This window comes from Haliotis cracherodii, unplaced genomic scaffold (genome assembly GCF_022045235.1).
Source record: "Haliotis cracherodii isolate W230 unplaced genomic scaffold, xgHalCrac1.p SCAF_5, whole genome shotgun sequence".
NCBI classification, from domain to species: Eukaryota; Metazoa; Mollusca; class Gastropoda; order Lepetellida; family Haliotidae; genus Haliotis; species Haliotis cracherodii.
In genome coordinates this window covers 10,687,693-10,700,019 of record NW_027266308.1, presented here as the reverse complement: position 1 = coordinate 10,700,019, position 12,327 = coordinate 10,687,693, and the positions used below count along the sequence as shown (strand labels likewise).

General features: G+C 43.2%; 1 protein-coding gene across 1 annotated transcript in view; it reads right to left on the bottom strand.

Moving 5' to 3' along the window:
• The window catches only part of LOC139443352 (transient receptor potential cation channel subfamily M member 4-like), a 51,330-nt gene that overhangs the window by 11,981 nt on the left and 27,022 nt on the right, over window positions 1–12,327 (bottom strand). Inside the window, exons 18-23 of the mRNA XM_071224339.1 lie at window positions 9,600–9,676; window positions 6,893–6,983; window positions 5,193–5,321; window positions 3,489–3,743; window positions 2,987–3,173; window positions 334–484 (exon numbers count right to left, since the gene is read on the bottom strand). Coding sequence (XP_071080440.1) covers window positions 334–484; window positions 2,987–3,173; window positions 3,489–3,743; window positions 5,193–5,321; window positions 6,893–6,983; window positions 9,600–9,676 — 890 coding nt within the window. The remainder of the gene's footprint in view (window positions 1–333; window positions 485–2,986; window positions 3,174–3,488; window positions 3,744–5,192; window positions 5,322–6,892; window positions 6,984–9,599; window positions 9,677–12,327) is intronic.

Sequence of the window (12,327 nt, the reverse complement as noted above, 5' to 3'; positions counted from 1 at the left end):
CAGGCACTCTACCACTAAACCACGGAGGCAGGCGCTCTACCACAAGACCACGGAAGCGGGCAATCTACCGCTAAACCACAGAGGCAGGCACTCTACCACTAAACCACAGAGGCAGGCACTCTACCACTAAACCACAGAGGCAGGCACTCTACCACTAGACCACAGAGGCAGGCACTCTACCACTAGACCACGGAGGCAGGCACTCTACCGCTAAACCACAGAGGCAGGCACTCTACCACTAGACCACGGAGGCAGGCACTCTACCACACGACCACGGAGGCAGGCACTCTACCACTAGGCTATGGCGGTGGTCGTATTCATCTCGCAACTCACTTGAACTTTGCGATGAGGAGGTTGAGCAGCAGGACGTGGGTGATGATGGAGTAGACCCCCAGTAGTACCGGCACGATGTACTGCCCCTCCGTACTGGGGCAGCGGTCCATGGTCCGGTTACCGTACAGACGCACATCATTGGTGCAGGACGCTGAAGACAAATATGTAGTGAACATACAAATTATTTACAGGGCCCACTTGCACAAAGCCATCTTAGCACCATGATTATTGTAAGCCTATGTTAAAGTATGGGAGCTACGATCGTTTTAGCACTAAGATCGCTTTGTGCAAGTGGGCCCTGGTCTCATGAACAATGTCCCATGTTCTTAAGGTCAAGGCGAAATGCACCAAAAGCCATGGGCCTGCTTGCACAAGCAGTTTTAGCAGTAAGACTATTTTAACTGACATACCTTAATTTATAATGAAATTAACAAACACAACATTAAAGGTTAATCAACAATTGGTTATATAATATAACACATTTATCTGAGTTCCCACTGGTTGCATTTCCAGCCAGGCTGCACAAGTAGGGATCTCAGACCCCAACTACTAGTGCCTCGTTGCCAGGGTAGTCTGGCTGGATAGATGGCCTGACTAGAGCACCTGCCGCAACCGGATAGATGGTGCTTATGTAAATATTGCAATATACAGCAAACACCTGCGACCGGGTAGCCTGTTGATACCCCAGCTAAGCCTGGCAAGCAGGAGTCTCTAACCGGGTCTACTTGTCCTGGTCGACCGGAAGGCTTGATAGGGAACTTACGATATGGTTGGAATGATTGAAAGTAAGTGACAAACTTACGGGGGTGAAATATTCCACATGAAGTTGTGTGGATAAATACACAATGAACCGTTGGAAACTAGGTAAGCAAATGAGAAAACCACCCAAGGAGAGTTATAATACTTATAGATATACTTGGAACAGCATGCTAGATAATATTCCAGTACGCCACAGGACATTGCTAAGCACAGGCACGTTTACATGACATTGATTGAGTGGCTCATTGAGCTCAATGTGAAATGTTCCAAAAGACTAGGGTCCCTCCTGCACAAAGTGGCTTTAGCGGTAAGTCTATAGTAAGTGCCATACTTTTAACATACACTTACAATAGTAGTAGCACAAAGACTGCTTTGTGCGAAACACACAAGCAAAATACCGGCTTTGGACAATGGTACATGTTCTCGAGAGCAAAGGAGTTAACTGACTGTAAAAGTCCAGTTTTTACCCTTGCCGAACTAGGCTGGAATTTCCAGGGTCGATCGTAGCGCTGCCTGTGGCTATTACGAGTTATATCTCTTCTATGTTCCTCCTATTGACCAATCATATTCCACCTCTCACATCATTTGCATTTGCTTCAAACCAAATGGCGCCGATAATCAAGTTCTATATTGTAATAAAACAGGTCTTACCCCGCGAAGTGCATCAAATCACTTGATCACTTTGATTAAAAACATGAAAGAATTTGCAAAATATCTGTCAACGCTCAGTTGGCGGTACACATGCTTTTGAAATCCTGCAGTCGACTGAAATCTGCAGGTTGAAATCCTTGTTGTTTACCAACCTGATGTCTCGAGAGCCAGGGAACATATGCAACAAAGACACAATTCTCTTGAGCACAAGTGTTGCATCAAACACACAGGATGAGGTCACATGACTATTTGAAGACAGCACACTTGAACTAACAGTATTCAAATTTCCAAGAAGAATTTAAGAATTATATACCACTGGACTGAAGAACTGTTTGTGGATAGTCGGTTGTGTTATAAAAATACACCATGTCATCTACTTTGCGGAATGACGTTTACGGTGCACATGAATTCAGTGTATCGGAGGAACGTTCAGGAGGAATGTTCAGTGACTGTTTTCAGAAAATAATTGTTAATAATGCTTTAAAGGAGTCTAGCACCAACCATCATGGTGGCTAGATGTTAGAACACAGGGTTAGACTGACATCGTTGGTTACATACAGTTTAACCTTCAGTCACATTAGGACTGCTTTAGAAAAAGGAAATACTACAATATTCGTGTAGTGTTTTGCCTTTAATTGCTTTGTATGTAAATACTAACTGTGGGATAATAAAAGGTGATTACAAAACTTTATTTTTCATTTTTCATTCCACTGCGAAACAACCACCATTCATCTTCTTGAGCGAGGCAAGGGAGTTAACTGACTGTAAAAGTCCAGTTTCCACCCTTGCCGAACTTGGCTGCAATTATGGAGTTATAGTTTGGCTGGACAAACGAGTCTATGCATAGTCCAATTAAATGATGAGTACCATCAACTAGGCGTCGAAGGATATTTTCCAAATCTTTTCATGTTTATAATCAACGTAAATTGATAAATTGATACACTTCATGAGGGAAGACCCGATATATTACAATATATATCTAGATCATCGATCAGATCGTCTTGACTGGGCGCCACCATTTTCTTTGAAGCAAATGCAAGTGATATGAGAGGTGGAATCTGATTGGTCAATAGGAAGGGTAAAGAAGGGACATAACTCGTAATAGCCACTGGTGGCGCTATGATTGAGCCCAGAAATTTCAGCCTAGTTCGGGAAGGGTGGAAACTGGACGTTTAGAGTCAGTTAACTGCGTTGCCTCAAGAAGATTGTGACCGTTGTCATCCAGGATGTCACGAAAGCTTACCTGAGTCAGACCCCTCTATTTCATCCAGAAAGAAATTCCCATAGATCTGCCAGTAGGCCTTCCGTGGCACGTAGTATAGCATGCGGATGTCCGGCCGGGACTGGGGGAAGAGGATGGCTTCTGAGGCCACAGCATAGGACAGGATGAACACCATGAGGATGATGACGAAGGTCACCGTGTCCCTGATCTGAAGGCAGATTGACTTGATCACTGAGACAGTATCCAGTTTTACAGTGCATGACATTAATACTGGAGTCATTGTAGGGTCTGTAGTAATATGTTTATACCAGGGCCTGTCTACTTGTGTCTACTGGAGGTCCAGGGTCTATTACAGAATCAGTGTCTACTGGAGGCCCTGTCTATTACAAGTCCAGTGTCTATTACTGGCCTAGTGGCTATTGGAGGCCTTTAGTCCCTTAGAGTCCTTCTAAAGATATATGGTCCATCAAATTAAGATCCAAGGTGGTTACTGTTTCATAATACCCAATTTGCATTTTCTTACCATTTTGAGTATCATTGTGAACATGGGTCCGATGTCAGCACCAACGGCAAAAGCCTGCAGTAGCCGCATACAGAACAGGACAAAGTCTATGCTGAGTACGATGCGCCCGATTTGGTGCATGTGGGGGTCCGGGATGAACACCAGCACCATCCCAAGGACGAAGATGAGGATGGTGAAGACGTCCAGGCGGTTCCATCCCTCTTTCCAGTAGAGATGCCACCGACCCTTGAGGTCCTGTTCCCTGCCAGTCAGGAACTGAAATGGGACGGGCATGTGTGGAGAAACGTCACAGTCAAAAATTCATCCTTTCCAAAGTACCTTATTCTAAAAAAATGGGACACATCCACCAATCACTTTTGACTGTGCTCACAAGAAGATCTGCATTGAAAACAAGTTGATGCAGCCGTCAGAAGTGTTGGTTTATCACATTTTTGAATATCATCATATCTTATTGTAAATAATAGAATATAGAATATACAATGCTGCTTTTCGCCACTTAAGTATTAAAATTGTCATTTATTACAGATATATAGCTCAAATTCGATCCCAAAGGCATTTTCTATGGTTGGCCTGAATATGTTGGCTGACGGGCACCTGTCTTACTTCCTCTCTGGAAGGTCGACTAGCAACACCTACCTGTCTGACTTCCTCCACAGATTAGAGGAACACCCAGCCACACAGGAGACCCAACCACACGGTGAACTCCGGACTCAGGTCGACCAGCAACACCTACCTGTCTGACTTCCTCCACAGCGTAGACGAACACCCAGCCACACAGGAGACCCAGCCACACGGTGAACTCCGGACCCAGGTCGACCAGCAACACCTACCTGTCTGACTTCCTCCACAGCGTAGAGGAACACCCAGCCACACAGGAGACCCAGCCACGCGGTGAACTCCGGACCCAGGTCGACCAGCAACACCTACCTGTCTGACTTCCTCCACAGCTTAGAGGAACACCCAGCCACACAGAATGCCCTGACACATGGTGAACTCCGGACGCAGGTCGACCAGCAACACATACCTGTCTGCCTTCCTCCACAGCGTAGAGGAACACCAGCCACACACATTGAACTCCAGACCCATGTCGACCAGCAACACATACCTGTCTGCCTTCCTCCACAGCGTAGAGGAACACCAGCCACACACATTGAACTCCAGACCCAGGTCGACCAGCAACACATACCTGTCTGCCTTCCTCCACAGCGTAGAGGAACACCAGCCACACACATTGAACTCCAGACCCATGTCGACCAGCAACACATACCTGTCTGCCTTCCTCCACAGCGTAGAGGAACACCAGCCACACACATTGAACTCCAGACCCAGGTCGACCAGCAACACATACCTGTCTGCCTTCCTCCACAGCGTAGAGGAACACCAGCCACACACATTGAACTCCAGACCCATGTCGACCAGCAACACATACCTGTCTGCCTTCCTCCACAGTGTAGAGGAACACCAGCCACACACATTGAACTCCGGAAGCAGGTCAACCAGCAACACATACCTGTCTGCCTTCCTCCACAGCGTAGAGGAACACCCAGCCACACAGGACGCCAGGACACATGGTGAACTCCAGACCCAGGTTGACCAGCAACACATACCTGTCTGACTTCCTCCACAGCATAGAGGAACACCCAGCCACAGAGGACGCCCTGACACATGGTGAACTCCAGACCCAGGTTGACCAGCAACACATACCTGTCTGACTTCCTCCACAGCGTAGAGGAACACCCAGCAACAGAGGATGCCAGGACACACGGTGAACTCCGGACCCAGGTCGACCAGCAACACATAGCTGAACAGAAGCAGGAGCATCAGGAACGCCACCTGAAGTGAGTGAGTGAGTGAGTGAGTGAGTGAGTGAGTGAGTGAGTTACGACAGGGTGTCAGCCAGATGTTGTAGATGGGAATCTAACTCCTGAGCATGTTTCCTGAGAATGAGGTACAGGGATTTATTACCCACGTACTGAAGATACAGGAGGTGAGATACTAACTCCGTACGTCACACGTGTGTCGTACAAGGTTGACCTCATTTTACTCCTTTTGACTGGATAACCGTGACCTCTGTCACACTGGAACTACTTTTTGCCCTCATAAAAAAATCACGAGACGTAAATCACTTTCACAAATACAAGAGGATGTCATGAAAGCGAGATACATTTACAAACACTTTAATAAACCAAACAAGATAGTCACACGCCTCAAATTCGCTTTGCATTCAATATAAGTTATGCGTAAAGCTGCTACGGACATTACATGATCGAGCTATATCCATTTGCAATGCCACTGCCGATAGATCAAGGGTCCCAATAAGCGTGACGCACCCTACCACTTCCGCAACTTTCAATTTGGTTTAACGTAAAAGGTTAGGTGTGGTGAAATGAAGTCCGTTTAAACTGTCTGGACAGATATCTAGACTTACGTTAGATGCTCCCTTTGTGCAATCAGTTTCCCCTTCGAAGCGTATTTTGTGACATTGAAGATTTTTGTTCATGAATGAATATATACAACTGCACGACCAGATCAATCAAAGTGAACACAGCGCTAATTGACTTTTAAATTTTCTGACAACAATGTGCTTTAATAACCATAAGCTGAAGAAATTCTTTAAAAATATATATGTATTTGCACTTTATTTACCGTAACTTTATTTACATATTTAACATGGGTAATAAACAAAATACCTCACTCATTTCTTGTTAGATACCTTTTAGAAAGTCAACTAGTTTGTAAAAATGGTATCTAATGAGAATGAGTGTAGCATTCTATATATATATGGCACACATTGGATATTGGGGATACAAGGGATAGTGGGAATACAAGGGATAGTGGGAAAATAAGGTAGAGTGGGAAAGAAGGTATAGTGGGAAAATAAGAGATAATGGGAATACAAGGGATAGTGGGAAAATAAGAGATAATGGGAATACAAGGGAAAGTGGGAAAATAAGGGATAGTGGGAAAATAAGGTAGAGTGGGAAAGAAGGGATAGTGGGAAAATAAGGGATAATGGGAAAATAAGAGATAATGGGAAAATAAAGGATAGTGGGAAAATAAACGATAGTGGGAAAATAAGGGATAGTGGGAAAACAAGGTAGCATGGGAGAGAAGGGATAGTGGGAAAAAAAGGTAGAGTGGGAAAGAAGGGATAGTGTGAAAATAAGGGATAATGGGAAAATAAGAGATAATGGGAAAACAAGGGACAGTGGGAAAACAAGGGATAATGGGAATACAAGGGATAGTGGGAATACAATGGATAGTGGGAATACAAGAAATACCTGGGACGAAGTGATATCTAGGATACACACACACCTGGTTTACATGGGATGCAGGAGATACGTCGGACATTATTTCATTAATTCATTCCAATGGAACTCTCTCCGACAGATAAATGTACCTACCACGTTCATCTGGTACTTGACCACGGGGGCTGAGTAGAAGTCCCTGATGCCCTGACAGCACTTGCCTTGTCTGTTGTCCGGAACCGAAATCCTGGAACATACATCAGCTGAACCTAATACTGTCGTCTTTACTCCAGGCAGACTGGTTCCAGTTCCTGCCATCATATAGAGTGAGTGAGTAAGTATGGTTTCATGCCGCTTTTAGCAATATTCCAGCAACATCACGACGGGGGTCACCAGAAATGGGCTTCACACATTGTACCCATGTCGGGAATCGGACCTGGGTCTTCGGAGTGACGAGCGAACGCTTTAACCACTAGGCTACCCGACTGCCCCCCGTCATGTAGAGGATATTTGATGTGTCTCGTGAAATATCATGTTTCTCTTACCGAGTGACGGGGGAAAGGAGATATTTTCACGAGTGGTGTATAAATATCCTATATATTATACTTTTTGTGTAGTTGTCTAACGTAAATTTTATTATTTTATTACAAACTTAAAAACCTAAAAACGTAAATTCTTCCTACCTAAGACAACGGGAAGGTTCACTACCCCTTATATTTGCGACTAAAAAAGTAGTTTCGTGTTTGAAAAATCTTTGCAAAAAGTAGCAAAAAGTATTTCGGGGCATGAAAATTTTGTATCATACATATAGATATGATTATATACAAATTCCACTTTACCAATAAATATTCTTGAAAACTACCAAACCGCTGTTGGAAGATGTTGGAATCGAAAGAATACACGCTGGTCAAGTAACAAAAATGGCGCTTTGCAAAACGAACAGTCACGATTGACGAGTTAAGTGAGAAATTTACAGTGAGACATTTTCGAGAGAATAACAAACAGCCTGAAGCGATATCAACTCCATAAATGACCATCTGTCGTTATTTTGGCTTGTCAATGTGGAACTAACGTTAAAAGGAGGTCAACAGTCTGTGTACGGGGTAGACACTTAAGTTTGAGGGGAGGTCACTCTTGTATGACAATAGTCCTGTCAAAGTGTTATTTTCACAACAGTGAAATATCAAGTGTTATTACTTGCCCGTGAAGAGATCACCCGTTTGATAAACATACAGCTGTATTACACATTGTGTAATACCAAAACGTGTGCTTACGTACACTCGGAACACGTTTCACGAACAAATATTTAAAGCTCTCAACATTCCTTGGCTTATTCATCGACATTGCGTGTGGAGATGATAGATCACTGAGAGGAGCTTATGCACACTTATGTTGCTAGGTTGACGTCTCATGGCATTGTTTCGCCGAGGGATCTTGCAACAAAATTCCACAAATTACGTCATCGGTTATTGTGACGTGATTGTAAACTTTGAGGTTCCACATGGCGATCGTATTGTAGTGCAACGACAGTTGTTGGTCTAAGTTAAAGTATATAAGTTGCGATAAGTTGCGATAACGCTACGATAATTTTGTGGAACGGAAGACTGAATTCTAAAGGTGGTCCATTGGATGGTATTAAATTCATACGTTTCAACTTTTGACGTGTTTGAAGTATTACTGTGTTAAACTCAGTTGGATTATGCCGTGGATCGTGTAGGTGTCAGCCTATTCACACTCAACAGTATAATTCTAAAAATGTTATACATGGCCAATAATAAATAAAATATTAAACTCGCTCCCGTGTAAAACCAATTTTATGAAACTCGTGAATAGTTGTGGTATCTGACTCACTTTCGCTCGTCAGACGCCACAACAATTCACTCGTTTCATAAAATTGGTATTACACGGGAGCTCGTTTAGTATTCTATATTTAGTTTCACTGCATTGAAAATATCACTTTTCTCAGCTTCAGAAAACTCAGTCTTTCACACTGAAGTATATAATAAAAGAAGGAAACGACGGGGGATCATCCTGAGAAAATACTGACCGGCAATTAATGGGGCACTGGTCAGTTACTTAAAGATGATGGATGCCAAGTATAGCATATGTAAATTGTTGCATATCGCTGTCAGAGATGTTTAATTGCATAAAGATGACCCTACAAATGATATTTTCTTGACCCTCATCTAAGGATGCAAAATGCAAAGTTGTTATGAAAATCAGAAATAACATAAACCATCAAAATGATTCATGATCCTAAGGCTTGAGCTGCATCCTCCCCAGTATTTGGGTTAACCCACCATCTTCAGCAACCCATGCTTGTCATAAGAGGCAGTTGACGGGATGGGGTGGTCAGGGTCGCTGATTTGGTTGATGCATGTCATCGTATCCCAATCATGATGCTCATGATGTCAATCACTGGATTGTGTGTCCAAATTTGATTGTTACAAAATGCTGCCATATAGCTGGAATATTGCTGAGTGCCACATACATACCAACCGTCTCCGTGGTCTAGTGGTAGAGCGTCTGCCCGGAGAGTGGAAGGTCCGGGGTTCGATCCCTGGCCGTGTCATAGCAAAAGACGTTAAGAGATGGTACTTGTTGTTTCCCTGTCTAGCACTTGGCATTAAGGGGCTAAAACAAGGACTGGTCAGCTCGGAGTCGGTATACTGTGTCTGAGTGGGGTATTCATGTTAAACTGCGGCATGGTATCTCAGTGAGCTAGCACTATAAATCGGCATCATTCCGGACTAGTATAAACAGCCTCACAAACACACACACGTACATGCACGTCGCTATATAAGTGCAATAATCTTGGACGCGACGTTCAACCCCATTTCACCTCACCTCACCATATACATACCCCCTCGGTTCCAGGGAGTTGACCCGGAGAAACGGCACCAGGAAAACAGCTGGAACCATGCTGAGAATCACAGGAACCTGGGGAAGAGGAAATATGTATCATGTATAGTATGAGTGTATATTATCGCGGGCTCTATATTATTGCGGTATCAATAAATCTCATAATCCACACCTTGGCTGTTTACTTAAGCAAATCTAAGCTCGATATTTCATCGGTTGATCAAGTGAGTGAGTTGGGTTTAACGCCGCTTTTAACAGTATTCCGGTTATATCAAGGCGTGTCAGCTTAATGTGGGAGGAAAGCCCGAAGTGATGCAGGTCTCAGACATTTACCACTTCGGTGAAACCCATGAGCACAGGTATGGTGCTGACAAACCTAGAAACATAATTGGGGTAAACTGGGATTCAAACCCATCATCATAGGTTTCTGGCATGCCCAAGGGATGCAACTCTGCACAGCAAATGGCGGCGCCTTCGTCAACTGGGAAACCCATGCCCTCTCGCTTGATCAAATACAGGACTCGTTGCAGTATTCACGGCTACTCGTAAGTATATACATTAATTTTTTAATGATAGTTTCTGGAATGTTTTTGAAGTGGAATTACCCCTACCACCATTCAAAATTGCTTAGAAAAGAATCCATTTGTTTGGACGATGTTCTTGACCAAACCTGGGTCGTATGCATACTGATTATGCATAATCCAAAACAGGAAGTGATATAGGCCACATAATCCACACGTATCACACCATAAAATAGTGATACCGCGATAATAGAGTTGCCCACCCTTGAGTCGCTAATGACAGGTACTTTGTTTATCGAACGCGGTAAAGAAAATCAGCATCAATCAATCCTTATTGATGTGTCATCAAAGTTGAACAAAGAATTAGAAACATTTTGCGTATGACATATTTAATAGGTTAGTAAGAGTGTGCCATTACGAACCATTATAAAATAACTACCGTGATAACGTAGCGAACCATCCAAGGCTCGACACAAACGAAAATAACTGATTGACACAAAGAATGAATAACACAAAACACATGCGACAAAAAACAAACAACGAGAAAAAAGACCAACAAGACCAAAATTACTTTTATTATTGATCACTATCAGCAATAATTGGCAATAATGGCATAATAATTGAATCTAGTCTTAAACCGATCTAACCAGCCAGTGGTACAAGTTAGTTCTGACCTGCCTAACATTTTGGCTAACGCTTCTGCTTTGGCCCTGATCATACACTCAGAGATATTGACGCTGCTGTTCCTAAACCATCTTGAACCATTTACAACTGCCTCGTCTACATCATCTAATTTAGCAGTACGCATTGTCTTACGAGCTGGAGAAAATGAAGATTTAAGGAATGCCTACGAAACAGTGACAGCCGTCACTGATTCTTACAAATCAATCCATTTATCTTTTTTTCAGATGTAGGAACAGCTGATCCAGTTATCCTCCCGGTAATACCACGCCCTGCACAAAATTGCTCAGTTATGTTGCCTACCGTACTCATTCATTTCGGTATCTATCCGTTATTTGATCACACCAGTGAAACAAAAAGACTATCAATGCAAATCCTATTCCTTGATCCATTCCACAATTTGTAATCACAAGATAAACATATGACAATCACATGACTCCATTCACTTCTGGGGCGGTCGGGTAGCCTAGTGTTTAAAGAGTTCGCTCGTCACGCTGAAGACCCGGGTTTGATTCCCGACATGGGTACACTGTGAAGCCCATTTCTGGTGTCCCCCGCCCTAATATAGCTGGAATATTGCTAAAAAGCGGCTTAAAACCATATTCACTCACTCACTCCGATTCACTTCTGTGCTTGGTGTTGAGATTTCCGGCTTGTCAAGCCTTATTATAGAACCATGATGACAATGAGTTGTGCCAAGATTGTCGAGATTGAGTAAATTCGTGTTGGAAGTACATGTTTGGGACTGGAAAATAACCTTGAGACAACCGTAACTTCGACATGTCCAACTCGTCATCTCAGAGGTTAACTAATGATGAATTAAGTAGGAATATGCAGGGACAAAGCTTCTACTTCGGGACAGCTGAAAGTTTGACACAATGGTGTTCGACTGTACCAACAGAAGTGAATGTATGTATCATGTACCAACATGGGATATGGAGGGAGGTGAATGTATGTATCATGTACCAACATGGGATATGGAGGGACATGAATGTATGTATCATGTACCAACATGGAATATGGAGGAGGTGAATGTATGTATTATGTACCAACATGGGATAGGGAGGGACATGAATGTATGTATCATGTACCAACATGGAATATGGAGGAGGTAAATCTATGTATTATGTACCAACATGGGATAGGGAGGGACATGAATGTATGTATCATGTACCAACATGGAATATGGAGGGAGGTGAATGTATGTATCATGTACCAACATGGGATAGGGAGGGACATGAACATATGTATCATGTACCAACATGGGATAGGGAGGGACATGAATGTATGTATCATGTACCAACATGGAATATGGAGGAGGTAAATGTATGTATTATGTACCAACATGGGATAGGGAGGGACATGAATGTATGTATCATGTACCAACATGGGATAGGGAGGGAGGTGAATGTATGTATCATGTACCAACATGGGATATGGAGGGAAGTGAATGTATGTATCATGTACCAACATGGGATATGTAGGGAAGTGAATGTATGTATCATGTACCAACATGGGATAGAAAGG